At 40.8% G+C, this 20364-nt stretch overlaps 1 protein-coding gene across 2 annotated transcripts in view; it reads left to right on the forward strand.

Annotated features, from left to right (window-relative positions):
- Positions 1-1515: 1515 nt before the first annotated feature.
- Positions 1516-20364, forward strand: part of LOC121327873 (transcription factor Dp-1-like) — a 35532-nt gene continuing 16683 nt past the window's right edge. Inside the window, exons 1-3 of one of the 2 annotated variants that reach the window (XM_041272167.1) lie at positions 1516-1714; positions 3936-4029; positions 18616-18682. In XM_041272167.1, coding sequence (XP_041128101.1) covers positions 4018-4029; positions 18616-18682 — 79 coding nt within the window. In that variant the 5' untranslated portion in view covers positions 1516-1714; positions 3936-4017. Of the gene's footprint in view, positions 1715-2548; positions 2708-3935; positions 4030-18615; positions 18683-20364 lie in introns of those variants that run through there. The other variant, XM_041272168.1, reaches the window with a different exon arrangement.

The following is a 20364-nucleotide window of genomic DNA, read 5'->3' on the forward strand; positions in this document are numbered from 1 at the left end:
CACTAAAGACATTCTTTAGCGTTTTGAGTATATCGGCATCTGTGGGTATATGGAGACTATCTACATCAATATTTATTTACAGCAGTGGCAGGGAAAGTAATACTTGGTGTTGGGACTTGAAAAGGTCTCAGTTTCTTGCTGAAAAACACATTGCTGACAATCAAAGCAAGTCAGTCACAGTAAGTGAAGCAACTAGTTTGATAATGAGAGGACAAAAAGGTGTTGAAGGGGGTTGAATGCATTTCACTGTCCTACCAGCTGCTTTTTCTAATGAACAGCATGCTTTCTATCCAGTAATTGGGGCTCTGCCCCCCTCATGACTACAAGTATACAGATTTGACCAGGAAGATATTGCTGAGGTGATTTCTTTATACCTCTTGCATGCATTTTCTTTTTGTCTGTCCAATTTGTAGCATTCCCTCTTCTGCTACACTCCCACACAAATGGAGTCCAGGCCAAGAGAAAACACAACCCATCTTGGTAAGTGCTGCCAGTCCTTTTTAATTTTAGAAGACTGACGGAAAGCAATTATTGTGTATCATATGATTGTCACATTTTCAGAACAATAATATCTGCTAAAGGGTCAGCTATGATGGCAGTCCTGTAATTGAGTTGCTCTCCAGTAAATGTTTCTGCAGTTAAGTAATTGGCTGACTTAGTCACCACTCTGTATTTATGCTTCTGCATAATTACTGTTATTTGTTATTAAATAGCAATAATTTATACTAAACTTTGTCTACTTCATGCCTTTTTTTAGCCTACTTATGCAAAAATAATCTGAGTTTCTTTTCAAAGAATTTTAATGTTGTTATTCTGTTAGGTGTCTTTATTGTATGCTGTTACTTATAATCTGTAAATGTTAATATTGACAACCCCAAAGTTGGTGTAAAGAATGGGTGTCAATAAGGGCTAGATTTTGGCCCTGAATAAACAATGAAGGATAAGATCACATTGAATAATCCCACATCAAGAACCATACTTAAAAAGTGGACATTGGTGCTAGACACACACAGCCTTCTCACAACACTTTATCAGGCAAGACTTTACTGGTTGTGCATCTGAGAGTTGGTGCTTAAGACATGAAAACCAACACTGTAAATTAAAAAACAAAAAAATGCATAAGGTATAGCTGAAAATGTTGTATTGCATAGGTACTGTATTACTATTGAACATTTTAATGACGGTATCACTTGTCTATCAAAACATGTTAAATGTGCAAAAAACTATTTAAAAATGTGTATCAAAAGATAACAATCCAGAACAATACACCTTACAGATGTAAAGACAAGTGCAAGCTCATCCACTATTTAAAAAAAAAAAAACCATAACCTGCAAAACCGGAAGGTTTTGGTTTTACATCACCGACACCACAAGCGACCAATGGGCACCTTCGGTAGAGGAAGCTTCTGCGCGCCATTCAATAAGAGCGAGCCGAGGGAGTGGTCTGTGAGGTTAGGCGTGTTGACGTCAGAATCAGCGTGTCCAATGAGAGGTGTCTCTCGTTGGGCACCGCCAAGCTCAGTTTGTCGGATAGAGAGAATCACACAGAGCTGCTGGAAAGGAAGGCTGGTGGCAAAAGAAACTACACAGGGAAGACGATTCAGCCGGCATCTGTTGTAACACTGAACGGTTGAATACACGTAAACGTTCGTGATAATCCAATCTCCGTTCATTTCAACACGTTATAAGGACATGCAGCGTGTGATTTAATCAAGTAAGTTTTCAGCTGTGCACAAATACTGAGAAGGTTTCGGTTACAGCTGCTGCTAGTTGGGGAAGACGACTGCTTTGAATTTGACACAGATAAATGCGACTTGATGCAAACTAAGCTGTAGATCACTGGGCTGGAGAACACAAGTATTACTTCTCAAGCTTACATGCATGGTTTAGTAGTTTTAAGCACCACGAACATACGATATTTTGGTTTAAAATGTAATTCATCGGATGTCGACTTTTGAAAGGCTGTGGGTTTTTAAAGGGAGTTTGTTTAGTCTAGATTTGTACAGTTACAGATGACGACCATGTAAGAGGTCAGATAGTCTTGTTTTTATTTGTTTTGTTTTTACGGTAAAATGGCTGACTACTAGTACGGAGTTGGGAGCTGAGTTAGTGTTGTCAATAATGATGTACACCCATGTTCGATAACAGTTTTTGAAAATAATTCTCACAAGTGTTGAGAGAGGACATGCCTTACCGTGTTAAACTTCACATGAAGAAAATGTGCGTCAAAATTACCGTACATTACATACACTGTAAACACCTGAACACAAAGGTCCTGGTGCAGGGATGGCTTTCGCATAATGATGGGTGCCACAGAAAAAGGACATACGATTACAACAGGAAACGTGACTTTTTATTATTTATAAATTTAGAGCACATTGTCTGTGCTACGTGTTCGAACTGATACTGTTGATAAATGTCAGAAAAAACACAGCAAAATGGCAAGGGAAAGCATCCATTTTGTTCAGATTATTTCCCGGTAGTCTTGGCTTTTAAGTAAAATGTTTCTGTGAACACAATGCCCCCTTTCGCCACCCTTTAAACTAATTCGAGTATTTTATGCAGAGGTCTCTAGAAATATTATCTTTAGTTTTCTGTTTAGTTTTTGGTTTCCTGTTTGGTGTACGGATTTAGACCTCCTCTTCCTCCTCGCTGCCAACAAACAGAAAACAGGAGCTGAAGAGCAGCTGAATGACGGGCTGCAGTTGTAAGTTTATTACAGTATTTGTTAATGATATTTGTTCCTTAAAAAAAAAGCAACTTTTTGACGTAAAAATTCCATATGTAAACAAGTTTGGTTTATTCCTCGATTAGTTTAAGTTGTATACATTCTCTCTTTCCAGCGATCTATCCGGTTTTTATTAATGTTACGGTTTATTTATGTATTGAAACATGTTTAAATTGTTTGCATATAATAGCGAGTTTTATAAATTAATATCGTTGCCAAGCAGCTTGCAGAGTGCTCGTGTGTGTCTGTTTTAAGTTGTTAGATGTAGGCCCGGTTCTTTGTAAGTTGTTGCAAACAGGAACACATAAGAAAGTTGTCTGATTTGTCAATTGGTGTTCTGATTCCAAAAACAATGTCAAGAAACATTTTGATTTATTTTCAAAAGCAAATGAGTGATGGTGATTGTGATGATGTACGGGGAAAGCTGGCTACAGTTCGATGGGCCTTGCATCGTGAGCAAATTACAACTTGTGCAATTTTATGCGAATATATAACGTTATTCACGTTAAACGATGTACAATTTATCCATAAGCTACAGTATGACGCTTGATTGCTTCAGCTTTGTGTTTAAATATTATTTTAAACTCGTTTACTGTAAATCCCGAGGCCTAGTACTAGCCTCTGCAAGTACAATTCAAACTGTCACATTGCCACACTCAGTCACACACACACACAAACAGACACACACACAGCTAGCATGTCAATGAATGGGGTCCAAAATTGCATTTCTACCAAGTAAAAAAACAAACAAACAAATACAGCAGTTTTCTTTGACTGTTTCAAAAACCAGTCCAAAAACAAACTTGCTAAAGAATAAACTGTATCGCTGAGCAAAAAGGGAGTGTTTTGATTGTATTATTAATTTATTTTAGCTGAAGAAAATGTTAAGTTGGTTTACTGGTTTTGTTCAGACTACAAAGGTAGGCCTTAGGTGGAGGTGGGGGTGAGTACTCCTGTAATTTGCTTTGGAAGATAACCTTTCTGATTTGCATACGTTTTATACCATGTTCCCCTTGCAGTTTTGATAGATCTGTACACAATTGCATTGTGGAAGAGGCTAAATCTGCTTGGTGGGGGTCACTGAGCTTTGGGGCTTGTGAAAGAAGTTTAATAGATAGTTTTCTTCCAGGTGATGTACAGTGGAACTATGTATGCTATATAACTTGGGATCTGACATTTCATGGTTCTTTCTCCTCTTTTATTCCAGGGCACTATTTCCAGAACACCCTGCACCATCCTTCCTCCTCCATAAGACACCATTTATATTTTATCAATCAGGATTTGGTAACATGGCAAAAGATGTGAGTAACAGCAGTCAGATGGGTTGTATGTGTTGATGAATAGGTTGTTGACCCAAATCCTTGGTAGAATTGTAATTTGACATCTTTAGATTTCTTTTCTAGCAATACCAAAGACTGCATACTTGGAGATGGGGTCTTGTTCTGTTCTCTCTCCCATTGGTTATTTATGTCGTCCAATACAAAGTAACCATTTTGTATCCATTTGTGTATCTCATCCCACCATAGTTTAGAAACTGAATGATTCCCACTTCATACTACCATTTGCATACATTTTACTAAATTTTTACGAACCATTCTGTTGGTGATTCTATTCCAGATACATTTGTCAGGTCTGTTGTCAGGTGTGTGTTCAGAGGTGACTGGAAGGAAAGGGTAAAACTGCTCGGCCGAGACAGAATCAAACTTAGCCTTCAGTGCTGAAGGCTAAAAAAAGCTGGAACTGCTACCTGCGAAAATCTGAAAAACGGTGCTCAAATTCCACACGCAACACATTTAGTTTTGCAGCAAATGCACTACCAGGAAAAGTAAAATCCGCCATAGAATCAGATACAGCTTGGCACATTGGCAAATGGGAAAGGTTTCCTTGCTGCATGGGTTTAGCTAAAGCATGTAACTTTAGCTGAAGTTCCTTAACACCGTCATACAATTCAGTTATGACTTGTTTACAGCCTTGCAGTTTCACCTTTAAATTGTTAAGCGGTTCGGTTGTATTGCAGAGAAATCCCAAATCACATAACCACTCTGCATCTGAAAGCTGTCTAATTTCTTTCCCTTTATTGTGCATGAAAATTTCTATTTCTTGACTCAATTTAAAGAACCTTGTAAGTACTCCACCGTGGCTAAGCCAGCAAACTTCGGTGTGGTGCAGCAAATCACCATATTGAGCACTAAGCTCATCAAGCAACTTTTGGAATTGCGATGATTGAAACCTTTCGCCCTGACCGTGACCATTATTTGATCAATTTTCAGCACCTTCACACACCGCGCTTGCTGGTGTAGAATAGTGGTATTCAAGTGTCGTTGGACAATTCACCTCCTGTAGTTTTTTGCACACCAAAAGCAACAAGCCCATTTTTTTTTCACCACACATGGGAGGTGCTCCTTTTGTTGTCAATCCAACTAATTTCTCCCACTGTAATTTCATGTTGTGCGCACACACACTTCTCAAGCTGTTGAAATATATCATTTGCTGTGGTAGTGAGGTGCATAGCTGCAACATCCAAATCTTGAAGTCTGCATCAACACCCTGGATAATAATAGATAACGCAGCAGTATCAGTAATATCTCTGCTGTTATCAACAGCGAGAGAAAAGGCTACAAAATCGCCTGCTTTTTCAGTGAGCTCTCTTGAAGATCAGTAGCCAGGTCATCCACTCTTTCAGCCACAGTATTTCTTGAAAGACTGGCATTGCAAAACACACACTTTTTCTCAGGACAGACTATTTCTGTGACTTTAAGCATGCAGTCTTTTACAAAAGCACCCTGAAAAAAGTGCTTTGACAATTTGCTATTAGCTCTGACCCAAGGTAACTTGTCTTAACTGCTGCATCACTTTCACTTTTTGCCTTTTTAAACATTTTCTGCTGTAAATCAAGGGTTCTTTTTAATTCGGCCAGCTTTTCTTGCGTTTGCTTTCCTTCAAACTCGCCATATTTCTTTGTTTCATAGTGGTTCACCTCAGTACTTCCCTTACATACCAAGCAAATGGGTTTTCTTGCTGCTCTACAAATAAAGATTCAAATTCCTACCTTTCCTGAAACAATCTGTCTTCCTTATCAATCTTTCTTTTCTTGGACATTTTGAGTTATGTTATCGTTTTTGACGGCCAGTAGGCTACAGTGTCTAACCGAAAACACGCCTTAAGCACCAAGCATGAGATATGATTGTCTGTCTCTCGCTGTCTTCTGTTTCTTTAGCTCTGAGCTTCCTGGTACTTTTCTTATGGCTGATGGGATTTGGAGTTCTTGCGTGTACTAACCCAATAGACCCAGACTGGGCCGGGCCAAATTACACTGTAATGAATGAACTTTGCGGGGGGCCAGATAAAGTACCTCCAAGGGCCGTATTTGGCCCGCGGGCCTTGAGTTTGACACCCCTGTTCTAGCATCTGCTATAATGTTGGTATTGTAATATCACTTAATGTGGTATGCTAATAGGCATAGCACCTATTCTTCCCCTCCTTGGTGATTCAGAAGCTGATCTTGGATCTACTGACTGGTCTGTTTTTTTCATACTAAATGTGTTTGATCGATATGGCTGCCATTTTCATGTGGTTTTGGTTTCTTTATAGACACAATGTATGTAGTTATTGGACTAATATTTGGAACACAGCTCAATAATAATAATGAGCCTCAGTAAAGTTACATTACAGATGGTGTAATTTGAAAAGTTAAGAATCAAGATCATTGCTTAAACCTCAATGCAGATCTCTGTCACATCCATTTGCCATGTGTACAAACCATTAGTCAAAAGATATGTGTAATAGTCCTGCTATAAAAAAAAAAAAAAGCTGTGTTGTATGATTATTTTATCTTCAAGCAGCAGAGTGTTGTCCTGGTTCTAATGCTAGATGATGACGTGAGATGATGTTTCTTAACTTAAGTTCCATTTAAGGTATATTCTTTTAGTGTCTTTTAGTGTGTGTGTTTTAGCAGCACATTTATTTATTGACTAACTTATTGATTTTGTGCCCTGTTTCAGTAATCTCTGCTTAATGTAGCTCAGTGGCTAGAGTTATTGGACTGACCTACTTATTTTTTACCGTTCACAATCCAGTTATCCACTATTGATGTGTTGCTGCCCTGAAGGGTGCTATTGTATGATAACATTCTACTATAGAATATAATTGAGAGAAATTAATAAATATGCAAACTTTAAAGTCTTGGATTTCATAATAAATGATCTAGATACAGGGTTTCAAAATCAATTATTTAGCTGAACCAGTCTAATTTCTGGTAATTCCTGATGCATAGGCTATATTGTGATTGTTTAGAGTTAAAATGAAGTGAATGTATTTGTGCAATTTACTGTTTTATGCATTAGCTTTTAAGTCTTCAACTGGTGTTGTAGATAGTCAGGTTATAAAGGATTACAGACTTTAGCAATCAGCTTGCAAATTTTCTGCCCGTTGACAAATATAATAATTAGAGAGGCACAGTATTCTATTCTGGATCTTTGGGATTGTAATCCAGTTCTGAACAGTTTTTCAAAAATATCGGTATGATAGTTGAAATGATACAAGCTTCTTACAGGAAAGTGCTAGGCGTCTTTCTGCTGATGCAGTAGTGTTTTGTAAGCAAAATTGTTAAGTACTGGTGTAGTTTATTCACATGTGACAAGATAGTGGTTGTCTTAAAATGTGTACTTGCATCTCCACAAATTGTACTTCTGCTTTCTGTACACCATTGTGTTGGCACATGTAAAGCACTTAAATGTAATGAAATTGAAAAAAAAATGTGGGTTTTGTTTTATTACATTGCACTCAGAATATATAATCGCAACTCAAAACATTGATAACTACACAAAACATTTCCCTTGCAAGTTGGTCCACTGTTGGTAAGCATCTGGAGTGTGACATATCTGTATCCCACAATCTAATGCATCCCAAATCTGAAATACTGCCTTTATCATTATTTGGCTGCTTGAGTTGGGTGTGCAGCCCTTTTTTTCTGCCAATGTCGTGCTAATTCTGGCAAGGTAGTAAAGTGCAACATTTTAGGGTTGTGTAAGTCTTATTTTAAAAAGTCTATTTATTATTTTAGCCAATAACCATGTGCAGGACAGAGACTTTGAGTCTAGAGATGCTATCACTTAAAGTTAATTAGAAAATGCTATTTAAGCAAAAGGGTACTTGTTGATCAGACAAACTGCAATCCACATTGAAGCGTGACGCCAGGTTTGAAGATTACTTGAATATACAAAATCCGAGCCAGTTTAGCTTTTTACTAGAATTTTAAGTGCTTTCATTATGCGAAAGCTTGCTGCTGTTAACTAGAGATGCACCCTGACATGTCTAAAGAGAGACAATTTAATTTATGCAACGCAGAAGAGATTCAGAAAATATAAAACTCGTAGCTAATATGTACTTTTAAAGTTTTGCTTGTCTTGCCATCATAATTGCACTGCGTGCTGGAAGATGGGACAGGGTTAAAAACCCAACCTCCAGACAAACTCCAAATGCAGTCTAAACTAATAAGAATGCACCATGGGCAATTCAGGTATTTGAATTTCTATTGCTTGCGGCCTAGGATAAAACGTTGCTCAGTTTTCCTACTAAGTTTTCGGAAAACTGATTCCGATATCAAGTCATGTACACACAGTTTTCGGAAAATGTATTGGAATATTCCGAAAGTCAGTTTTTGGAAAACAGCACCTAGAAATTTCTGCGCATGTGCACACTTTGACCCTTTTCTCCTGCGCATGGTTTTTGAAAACAGAGAAAATAATAATCTGCAGTCAGTCTCCATGCATCTATTTTTGTAGTTAGGGATAAAGAAATCCATTTGTTAAAGTCTGTATATATTTGTTAATAGCCCATAGTGAAGCAGCAAATGTTTTCCAGCTTTAAAATGCCGTCTGCAAAAGAAACTGGTAATATGGAACAGGATGAGCTGTTGGAAAGGCTGATTGCACATTGTGGGGAATCTGAATAGAGGTATAGGATAGTAATCTATCTCCGTTCTCTCGCAGAAATGTCCGTAGTCTCTGTTCTATTGCAGAAATGTTCGCTTTTCAAATCGTACTTGGGCTACCACAGTACTTTGCATGCAAAAATATCCTGCGTTTTCCGAAAACTTACAAATCCATATAGTTGAATTATAATTAGATTTTCTATCGTTAATCATGTAAACACAGAAAAGTGACTGTAGCAGGGGGTGATCTGTGCTGACTCTGCTGGCGTGTTCACAGTGCTGCAGGAAGAGGGCAGCAGTCGTCCAACAACCGCCTGTGAGTCATGGCAGTGACACGGGGAGGTGGGAAAGTGGGTGTATGGACTTTCCCCCTCTGAATGGCTGGGAGGCGGGTCTTAGGGAGATTGTTAGCCCTATAAGATAATGCTCTGCTGTTTCCTTGGTGATGCAGGTGCAGGTAGGATTATGTCCTCAATTGGCGGTACCAGTAGTTCTGGGACGGGACTATGAGCAGTTTAAAGATTTGTTGGCTGCCCTGACAGCCCCGTCCTCTTTATTGGCTGAGAAAGAGGAATTGGAGAGATTTTTCCCTTTCGTGATCCAGAATGGTTTTGCCATAAATTTAAACCCTGTAAAACTAAACGGGAGTGCCGGTTTGCTAAGAATGAGGGCTGGCAATGGAGGGGGTCTGAGAAGTTTTAGGTGGGGGTGGTTGGTGAAGAGTCTGGGGGGGAGGTCGCGGAGCCAGCACAGGGGTCAGGCTCGGTTGCCCCTGCTCGGGACCGACCTGACCCCGAGTTGGAAGCCATGGGAGCTGATTTCTTAGCTCGCTCCCGTGACTTCTGACTCGAGCAAGGGCGTGACGGCGTGCTGGGCAGGCTCTTTGACCAAGCAGCTGTGGTTAATGGTCAGGTGGTCGAGCCCAGATGCGCCGCCACGTACCCTCACTTTGAAATTGATCGAGACCTTCTGTACCGTGTTGATAAATTACCCCAGACCAGGGAAGTGCGTCATCAGTTGCTCATTCCTCAGCCCTTTAAGGAGGATTTGTTGCAGCTGGCTCACGCTATTCCCCTGTCTGGTCATTTGGGAAGGGATAAAACCAAAGCAAGACTTGTGTCACGGTTCTTCTGGCTGGGGCTGGATGGCGACATCAAGCGGTTTTGTGAGCGTTGTGGGGAATATCGGAAGGCCAGCCCTAGAGCCGTTCCACGGGCCCCACTGGTGCCTTTGCCCCTAGTGGAAGCTTCGTTTGAGCGTATTGGGATGGATATAGTTGGGTCACTGGAGGGGAGCGCGGCAGGATACACCCACCTACTTGTCATTCTGGATTACGCTACGCATTATCCAGAGCCTATTCCCCTCCAATCTATGTCCGCTAAGTCTGTTGCCAACGAGCTTGTGAAGGTTTTCTCTCGGGTGGGGATTCCCAAGGAGATAATAACCGATCAAGGCACCAATTTTATGTACCGGCTAATCTGCGGAACATGTAAGATTTTGGGAATTAAGACCATTGGGACCTCTGTGTTTCATCCTCAGACCGACAGTCTGGTGGAACGCTTTAATAAGACCCTTAACATGTTGCGCAGGTTCATTCGTAGTGATGTGCGTTACTGGGACCAGCTGATTCCTCCCCTTCTCTTTGTGATCAGGGAGGTACCCCAGGCTTCCACTGGGTTTTCACCATTCAAGCTGTTGTATGGGCGGAGACCCTGGGGCGTGCTCGATCTGGTCAGAGAGATGTGGGAGGAGCAGCAGGACAATTCGACCAATACTGTCCGATATGTGTTGGACCTGTGCAAGCATCTTGAGTCTGTTGGGAAATGGGCGCATGACAATTTGCAGCAGGCACAGCACAGACAGGAGACACAGTACAACCAAAGAGTCCAGTTGCGCACATTTCAGCCAGGGCATAAGGTACTTCTGTTATTACCCAGTTCCGAGTCGAAACTCTTGGCTAAATGGCAAGGACCCTTTGAGGTTACACACCAGGTTGGGAAGGTGGACTATGAGATCTGCCAGCTAGAGCGCCTGAGAGAGAGACACATTTACCATATCAATCTCTTAAAGCCTTGGTTGCAACCAGAGGCGTTGCTAGTGGCGCACCCAGATGACGTCACAGACCTGGGACCCGATCTTTCTGTGTTGGCAAGAAAACGATCGGTACAGATTGCGGAGAATCTGACACCAACACAGAAATGTCAGGCACACGGTCCGGTGGCGGAGTTTCCTGACGTGTTCTCTTCCGTCTCGGGGCAGACTCGAGTAGCCCATCACCACATTAATATTGAGCAGGGGGCGCTAGTTCGCCAGAGGCCATACCGTATACCTGAATGTAAAAGACGGGTAATAAAAGCGGAAATTGATGAAATGCTGAGACTGGGGGTAATGTCCCAAAGTGACTGGAACAGTCCGGTAGTTTTAGTCAATAAGCCAGACGGGTCAACTCGATTTTGCGTTGATTTCAGACGAATCAATGAGAAATCGAAGTTTGACCCTTATCCGATGCCCCGGGTAGATGAGTTGCTGGAGTGTCTAGGCACCGCTCATTTTATGACGACACTGGATTTAACGAAGGGGTACTGGCAGATACCCCTGACCTCGGAATCTAGAGAGAGGACAGCGTTTGACTCCCTTCGGGTTGTACCAATTTAGGACCATGCCCTTTGGGTTGCACGGAACACCTGACACTCTCCAGCTGATGATGGATCGCATCTTGCGACCCCATCGGCAGTACGCCGCTGCTTACATACAGTGGCTTGCGAAAGTCTTGACCCCCCTTGGCATTTTTCCTATTTTGTTGCCTTACAACCTGGAATTAAAATGGATTTTTATTTGGATTTCATGTAATGGACATACACAAAATAGTCCAAATTGGTGAAGTGAAATGAAAAAAAGAGTTTCAAAAAATTCTAAAAAATAAATAACGGAAAAGTGGTGCGTGCATATGTATTCACCCCCTTTGCTATTAAGCCTCTAAATAAGATCTGGTGCAACCAATTACCTTCAGAAGTCACAATTAGTTAAAGTCCACCTGTGTACAATCTAAGTGTCACATGATCTCAGTATATATACACCTGTTCTGAAAGGCCGCAGAGTCTGCAACACCACTAAGCAAGGGGCACCACCAAGCAAGCGGCACCATGAAGACCAAGGAGCTCTCCAAACAGGTCAGGGACAAAGTTGTGGAGAAGTACAGATCAGGGTTGGGTTATAAAAAAATATCTGAAACTTTGAACATCCCACGGAGCACCATTAAAGCCATTATTAAAAAATGGAAAGAATATGGCACCACAACAAACCTGGCAAGAGAGGGCCGCCCACCAGAACTCAAGGACCAGGCAAGGAGGGCATTAATCAGAGAGGCAACAGAGAGACCAAAGATAACCGTGAAGGAGCTGCAAAGCTCCACAGCGGAGATTGGAGTATCTGTCCATAGGACCACTTTAAGCCGTACACTCCACAGAGCTGGGCTTTACGGAAGAGTGGCCAGAAAAAAGCCATTGCTTAAAGAAAAAAATAAGCAAACACGTTTGGTGTTCACCAAAAGGCATGTGGGAGACTCCCCAAACATATGGAAGAAGGTACTCTGGTCAGATGAGACTGAAATTGAGCTTTTTGGCCATCAAGGAAAACGCTATGTCTGGCGCAAGCCCAACACCTTTCATCACCCCAAGAACACCATCCCCACAGTGAAGCATGGTGGTGGCAGCATCATGCTGTGGGGATGTTTTTCATCAGCAGGGACTGGGAAACTGGTCAGAATTAAAGGAATGATGGATGGCGCTAAATACAGGGAAATTCTTGAGGGAAACCTGTTTCAGTCTTCCAGAGATTTGAGACTGGGATGGAGGTTCACCTTCCAGCAGGACAATGACCCTAAGCATACTGCTAAAGCAACACTCAAGTGGTTTAATGGGAAACATTTAAATGTCTTGGAATGGCCTAGTCAAAGCGCAGACTTCAATCCAATTGAGAATCTGTGGTATGACTTAAATATTGCTGTACACCAGCGGAACCCATCCAACTTGAAGGAGCTGAAGCAGTTTTGCCTTGAAGAATGGGCAAAAATCCCAATGGGCCAAAATGTTCCAAGCTTATAGATACATACCCCAAGAGACTTGCAGCTGTAATTGCTGCAAAAGGTGGCTCTACAAAGTATTGACTTTGGGGGGGGTGAATACTTATGCACGCTCAGGTTTTCTGTTTTTTTGTCTTATTTCTTGTTTGTTTCACAATAAAAAATATTTTGCATCTTCAAAGTGGTAGGCATGTTGTGTAAATCAAATGATACAAACCCACAAAAAATCCATTTTAATTCCAGGTTGTAAGGCAACAAAATAGGAAAAAATGCCAAGGGGGGTCAATACTTTCGCAAGCCACTGTAGATGACGTGGTTATCCACAGTGAGGATTGTCCGAGTCATCTGGGTAAGGTGGCGGCGGTGCTGCAATCCTTGCGGGAGGCGGGGCTCACTGCTAACCCAAAGAAGTGTGCCATTGGGAAGAGTGAGTCGGAGTATTTGGGGTATCGAGTAGGGGAGAGCCAGATCAGACCGCTGGTTGCTAAGGTGAAAGCCTTAGCTGATTGGCTGGTTCCTACAACCAAAACCCAGGTGCGCTCTTTCTTGGGAGTAGCGGGCTATTATAGAAAGTTCATCCCGAGCTTCGCTACGCTCGCTGCTCCCTTGACAGACCTCACCCGGAAGGTTGCCCCAAATACCGTTCAGTGGACGGAGTCGTGCCAGAGCGCCTTTCTCGCCTTGAAGCGGAGGCTGTGTAGTAAGCCAGTGCTATGCAGCCCGGATTTTGGTAAGAGGTTCACCCTGCAGACGGATGCGTCAGAGACGGGTCTCGGGGCAGTGTTGTCTCAGGAGGTTCGGGGAAGCGAGCACCCAGTCCTGTACATCAGCAGGTAGCTCCTTCCCCGTGAGAGAAATTATAGCACCATCGACAAGGAGTGTCTCGCAGTAAAATGGGCAGTCGAGTCACTCTGGTACTACCTCCTGGGGCGACACTTCACCCTGGTTACAGATCATGCCCCCTTAGCATGGCTTCACCGGATGAAAGATAGCAACACCAGAATCACATGGTGGTACTTGGCCTTGCAGCCCTATGCCTTCAGGGTAGTCCACCGAGCAGGAAAGCTGCATCAAAACGCAGACTTTTTCTCTCGGGAAGGCATGGGGGTGTAGGATTTTCAAATGAACCTGGTGGTGTCATTCTGAGGGGGAGGATATGTAGCAGGGGGAGATCTGTGCTGACTCTGCTGGCGTGTTCACAGTGCTGCAGGAAGAGGGCAGCAGTTGTGTGGACTTTTCCCCCCTCTCTGAATGGCTGGGAGGCTGGTTTTGGGGAGATTGTTAGCCCTGTAAGGTAATGCTCTGCTGTTTCCTCAGGACTGCCCTTTTAGACGCGTCAAGAGTGCGGAAGCGCTGGTCCAGGACCGAGAACCAGCTGGGAGAAAAACAACCCTAAGTATTTCACAGCGAGACAGTGAGGGTGGGGAACCCTTGGGCAGACCCCGGAATATTGTATCCGAGCAGGCTAGTCAGCCGGCAGTGTAGGTCGGTGATCCGGGTCGCACGGGTAGCGGCGACCTGCATATCGATGCCAAGTACATACCTTTTGTAGTTTTGTTACTTTATTTTCCCTGTTTCTTTGTGCCTTCTATTGTTGAATTATTGTTTTGAAGCACCTGCGAGTGCGCCTGGATTGTTTACCATCGCTTGGTTTTCCCGTGGTTCTGTTTACCATAGTTGGTAAGCAGACCACTGACCAACAGCGCTCTCTGCAGGCTAAAGAAACAAAAGCACCCCCGAAATAAAACTGGGCACCTGTGCGGTGTGTCAGGTCCACCTGTCTGTCTTCTGTGTCCGTGAATTACCCACCACCCTTCCACAGTGATGTTTTAAAAAAAATCAGTTTTCTGATTCAGTTTTCTGAAAACGCTTTGTCATGTAAATGTACTGAATGATTGCTGCTTTTTCAATGACTGCCAATTCAAAGTATTTATCTTCACGTAACTTTCCTATATATTTATCACATTTCTTTCCATGGTTTGCTTCGTAGTGTATTTTAATGTTGACAGCCACATGCTGCTTACAGATTAAGCATGTTGGTTAACCTTACCATTCATGTCCACAGAGATAAGAAATTCCCCATTTGTCTTGAAACACACGGCACTCTTGGTCCACCTTTCTCTTAAAGACATGAGGATACTTTTCATTACTTGCAAATTTGAAATAAAACCCCTTTTCTGGTATCACTAATGTCTTAACTCGAACCTGCATTTCCAGCTGCTTTTGAAACAGCCATTGATAACAGGGCAATTGAAGTCAGTCAGGAAACTACCTTGGTAGCAATTCAGTTTATAGAGATTGTGATCAGGGTTTTTCAATTTTGTTAACAGTGAAAATTTAATGTGGCTTACCGGACTACTGGCGGTGCAGTTTTGGTGGCTACGGGTCATTTAATTTAACCCCTGCTCATCTGTAACCAGATTATGATATAAAAAGGCAGCATCCCAAATACTGGTGTCCTTGACATTAACCTGTGACCTAATACAATGGCCATATCGGTGATACAAAGCCACTACTCTCTGTACACCTGGGTTCAGTGATGTTTGCCAGTCCAGTTCCATTTTGGTCCAGTGACAATGTTTCACTGCTGCATTGTTTTTGTTAACCTGTTTTGTGCCAGATTTTTTTAAAAAGCTCAGTGTGTGAGGTATGACTTTTATATTTGCAGGGTTAAACACTGCATGCTGACTGCACGCTGACAAAAACATTACAATGATTCATCATATCCTACAGTTAGAGCCCCACCCCACACAAAGGTTATCAGTTGAAAAAAAAAAACTGATATGTTTTTACCTACAAGGAACAGCAGATTGTGAGGTGTTTTTTTTTATAACCTTCCAGAGTTTTGACAATTTTATATCAAAATTGATTTAAATGGGGTTATATATTAAATCAATCCTGTTATATGGAAAATCTTTAGCGCTTTCAAGCCATTAATTGACTGCAACAAGAAGATTTTACAGAAGAATTTTTAAAAAGCTCAGAACATTTTTATCCACTGCCCACACCCATGACATGACCACATGCTTTGAGGTAGGGGTTTTATTAAACATTTATTAAACATTTAAACTTTTAAATATATCATTTAAATGTTAAAATTAAATAAAATTGAGTGCTGTTACTTAATTTTAAACTTTTTATAAATTACCACGTACGTATCCATAAAAAAGTCTTCTGATTTTTGGTGTTTTACCCCAGCTTTTCTATTCCTTTTTAAAAGCCCTTTATAAAATTCATGTATAAAAACAGTGAAGCAGTATGAAAAAATAGCATTGTGGGTACGATAATGGTCATTTTACTGATAGCAATAGTTTGTACTTGTCTGATTAGGCAGCAGTAGGAAAAACACCAAAAAATAAACCTAAAATGTGAGCAATATTTTCTGTTTCAGAAACATATTAAACATCTCAAGTCTCAGTCCTAGAATAGCCAAGTTCCTTCAAAAACTGTGTGCAAGTGTACCTAGAAGAATTGATGGGGTTTTGAAGGCAAAGGGTGGTCACACTAAATATTGATTTGATGTAGATTTTTCTTCTGTTCACTCACTTTGCATTTTGTTAATTGATAAATCTAAACTATTAACATGTCTATTTTTGAAAGCATTCTTACTTTACAGCATTTTTTCACACCTGCCTAAAACTTTTGCACAGTACTGTATATGTGTGTGTGTGTATTTTATTATATATATATATATATATATATATATATATATATATATATATATATATATATATATATATACACACACACACACACACACATGTACAGCTCTGGAAAAAATTGAGACCACTACAAAATTATCAGTTTCTTTGGTTTTACTATTTATAGGTATGTGTTTGGGTAAAATGAACATTTTTGTTTTATTCTATAAACTACTGATAACATTTCTCCCAAATTCCAAATAATAATATTGTTATTTAGAGCATTTATTTGCAGAAAATGACAACTGGTCAAAATAACTAAAGCTGCAGTGTTGTCTGACCTTGAATAATGCAAAGACAATAAGTTCATATTCATTTTTAAACAACACAATATTAATGTTTTAACTTGGGAAGAGTTCAGAAATCAATATTTGGTGGAATAACCCTGATTTTTAAGCACAGCTTTCATCCATCTTGGCATGCTCTCCACCGTCTTTCACATTGATGTTGGGTGACTTTATGCAGCTCGGCTTTGTTTGATGGCTTGTGGCCATCCATCTTCCTCTTGATCACATTCCAGAGGTTATCAATAGGGCTCAGATCTGGAAATTGGGCTGGCCATGACAGGGTCTTGATCTAGTGGTCCTCCATCCACACCTTGATTGACCTGGCTGTGTGGCATGGAGCATTGTCCTGCTGGAAAAACCAATCCTCAGAGTTGGGGAATATTGTCAGAGCATAAGGAAGCAAGTTTTCATCCAGGATAACCTTTAGACAAATATAAGTATAGCAGGTTGAAAATGTGTGCTGTGCTACAAGGTTTGGAAAAGGCGTTTATCTAAAAGCTGCGTGTGAAGTCAGAAAGACAGCAGCCAAGAGTAGCTGGCACAGCAAGCTCTGGGTAACAGAAGGCAGCAATTGAAACATGTATTCTGTGTCATTGACGGTTTCCTTCAAAACCGTTATCAAAATGCAGCATCAGTTCACAAAAAGATCATCCTCAGACACTTTGCTAAGGCTGCAAGTACCAATGCTTGATTTGGAGAAGAAGCGTGTTTGCAGTTGAAAAATGCGTTAACTGTTATATAAAAGAATTACGATAATTGCGGTGTAGAATAATACCATAATGTACCTAAATCGCGGTAAACCGAAAAACCGGTATACTGACCCGTCCCTACAACTCCCCAGTAATGTTGTTGAAGCTGACACACTGGGATCCTTCAAGAAGTTGCGTGATTAGATTCTGCGGTCAATAAGCTACTAACAACCAAACGAGCAAGATGGGCCGAATGGCCTCCTTTCGTTTTGTAAACTTTCTTATGTGATCACGTCAGCTTCGTGCATCTCTGGTGCATTGTCTATTTTATTGATAGTTTTATGTCTCTGTGCTCTAAAATTGATTGGAGATTTAATTTCTTGCTCATTGTGAAAGTAAACCAAGTATGACCCCAAAGCCAAAAAGTCATTTTCTACCTTAAATGCCAGATCCTACCCTTTACTTACACATAAAGTGCACTATAACTGATTTCCATTTAATCAATGCCATACTTGGCTCAACATGAAACAAGATTGCAGATTACAGATTTCCTAAATTTCTGAATAGGTTTGCAGAGATATATCCATGTGCTGCATAATCCTGTACGTTATTTAGACAGTTGCGGGTTTAATTCCACTATTAATGTATGTTAATATTAATGCCTCCTTGACCAACTGCAGCTCTACTTACACAAGCTTGTGCTAATGGGATTAATAATTAGTTGGATTGTACAGCCCCTACTGTGTTTGGTTAAAAACCTTTTTTTTTTTTTTTTTTTTTTGCGCAGTGTTTTTTCAACTGGAACTACTAACTGTAATAAAGCCCCGATTCCGACATTTCAAACTCCAGTGAAGTCGAACCCTTCTTTTTGTCTTGGAAGAGTGAGAAAGCGGTACATTTAGATTGCCACATGGCTGTGACTTCCAGAGCAAGATGTGCATTATGTTTGAAGAACATTTTCAGTTATTTGCTCCACCTGTGGTAGCCCGATACGTGTGAATCCATGATGTTGAATCATTATTTTGGCATTTCATTATTTAAACATGTTGCTGAATAGGAAAAGCATGGCCTGTTGTTGCCCGATCAGTACTAGTACATGACATTTTAAACTGGAACTTTCTGAAATCAAGAGGAGGAGCAATCTAGAAAAGTTGTTGCTGTTTATCAATTGCTTTTTTTCTTCTCTTTTTATTATAGGCAGGCTTAATTGAAGCAAATGGAGAGCTCAAGCTTTTTATAGACCAAAATCTTAGTCCTAGTAAAGGTAAGTTGTTGGCTTTGTTTTTATTTTTTTTAACTGATTGGCTTATCTGCCTATAGACTACGATTTCCATTCAGTACTTTAATGAGGCTATTTATTTGTGCTAATTCAGGGGAGTCCAGTGCTGCTGGAACACTGAAAATGTAACTGAATGGAGTTCCTATAATGTGTGTGTGTGTGTGTGTGTGTGTGTGTGTGTATATATATAAAATTATGTACTAAAATTAGGTGAAAAAAATGGAAACACAAGCTCAGATCAGTGCACTGTGTCCTGTTCATTTCACATGTGTTCATACATGAATCCTGTATATAAACCTGCACAGGATGGGAAATGAGTTTATTACTTTGTGGTACAGGTAATTTGCCCTCCTACAGCATAGCTACATTTTGGTCCAGAGCAGTATTTAGTTGTGCCTGAAACTTTGGCAGGAAGTTGTTTTTCTTAAAGTAACTGGTCTTCCTCAAAGTTGAAATTTGTAGATGTAAAATATGACTCTGTCCATGCCAGACTAAAAGAAGCGTTATTTAATGCAGTCCTGTGGTTACCCCTTTGCAGTCCATTTATTCAGCTCTTTTCAGATGTCAGGTCCAATTTATTTTCACATGTGCTGTTTATTTTACATGCACTGTTTTTGAAAGTATTTTTTTCAGAGGAAAACAGGTTAAAGGCATTGAATCGCAAAAGGACACTCGGTACTGTATCACCAACCCAGCCCTACCCCTTGTTCGCTGTATTTTTCACATACCTCTTTATAGACTTGCATACTGATAAGGCTTCTCCTGAGAACTCGTTTTTTCACCAAACTCATCAATAATGTGATCAAAATCATTATTTTATTACTATAACATCTCAAAAAGCTCTGCAAATGTCTTTGTGATATTCTTTGAGCGCTGGATGCAGAAGCGGCTATCTCCTTTGTTTATGTCAGTGTTATCTCGGTAGTGCACGGGGCTATGAGATATGCCCTTTTTATTTATTTATTTTTGGCTTAATTTGGCTCCTGTCGGTTTCTGGAACTGAAAGGTTCTCGGCTTTTTCCGGAGAAAAAACTTCTAGAGACAACTGTCCGACGTCGGACTAGAAAGGGAAAATTAATGTCAGACCTGGCCCGACATAGGACCGCAAAGGGTTACATAAGTAACTTTAATATGTAAGAACCTTGACTATTGCACAGACATCCATGATTGTAGGAAACCATTATGATTCCCTGCAAGCGATGGATTTTCAATTGTGGTGATACTCCTGTCTGGACAGGCTTCATCACAAAATAAGAGTGTTAGTTTGGGGGTAAAGGATAGGCATAGTGGATATAGGTCTGTGGCAAAGTGCCCGCCCTTGTGTGTATTTTGTGTTATCTGTTGTGTGTTAATGTTGGTGTATAGTCATTGATACACGGGATATAAACGGGTCTGTGTAACACAAGTGTTTAAAATGTATATTTGTATTTAGGCACGAGGATTGCGCAGCACTTACTGTGCAAGTAAAAAGTAATAATATGTGAGCACGGGGAATTGCACTTTATTAATTCACGTGCAGTTGTACCGAGACTCCAGTTGAATGATTGATTAGCAATCGAGTCTCGGTACAGCTGCATAAAAGCAGCATGTTTTCACTCACTCGGGGTTGTGTGTTCGGTGAGTGGAGAATGGGATTGGAGATGGAGGTAATAATTGTGATAAGAATA

The sequence above is a fragment of the Polyodon spathula genome, chromosome 15, assembly GCF_017654505.1.
Source record: "Polyodon spathula isolate WHYD16114869_AA chromosome 15, ASM1765450v1, whole genome shotgun sequence".
NCBI classification, from domain to species: domain Eukaryota; kingdom Metazoa; phylum Chordata; class Actinopteri; order Acipenseriformes; family Polyodontidae; genus Polyodon; species Polyodon spathula.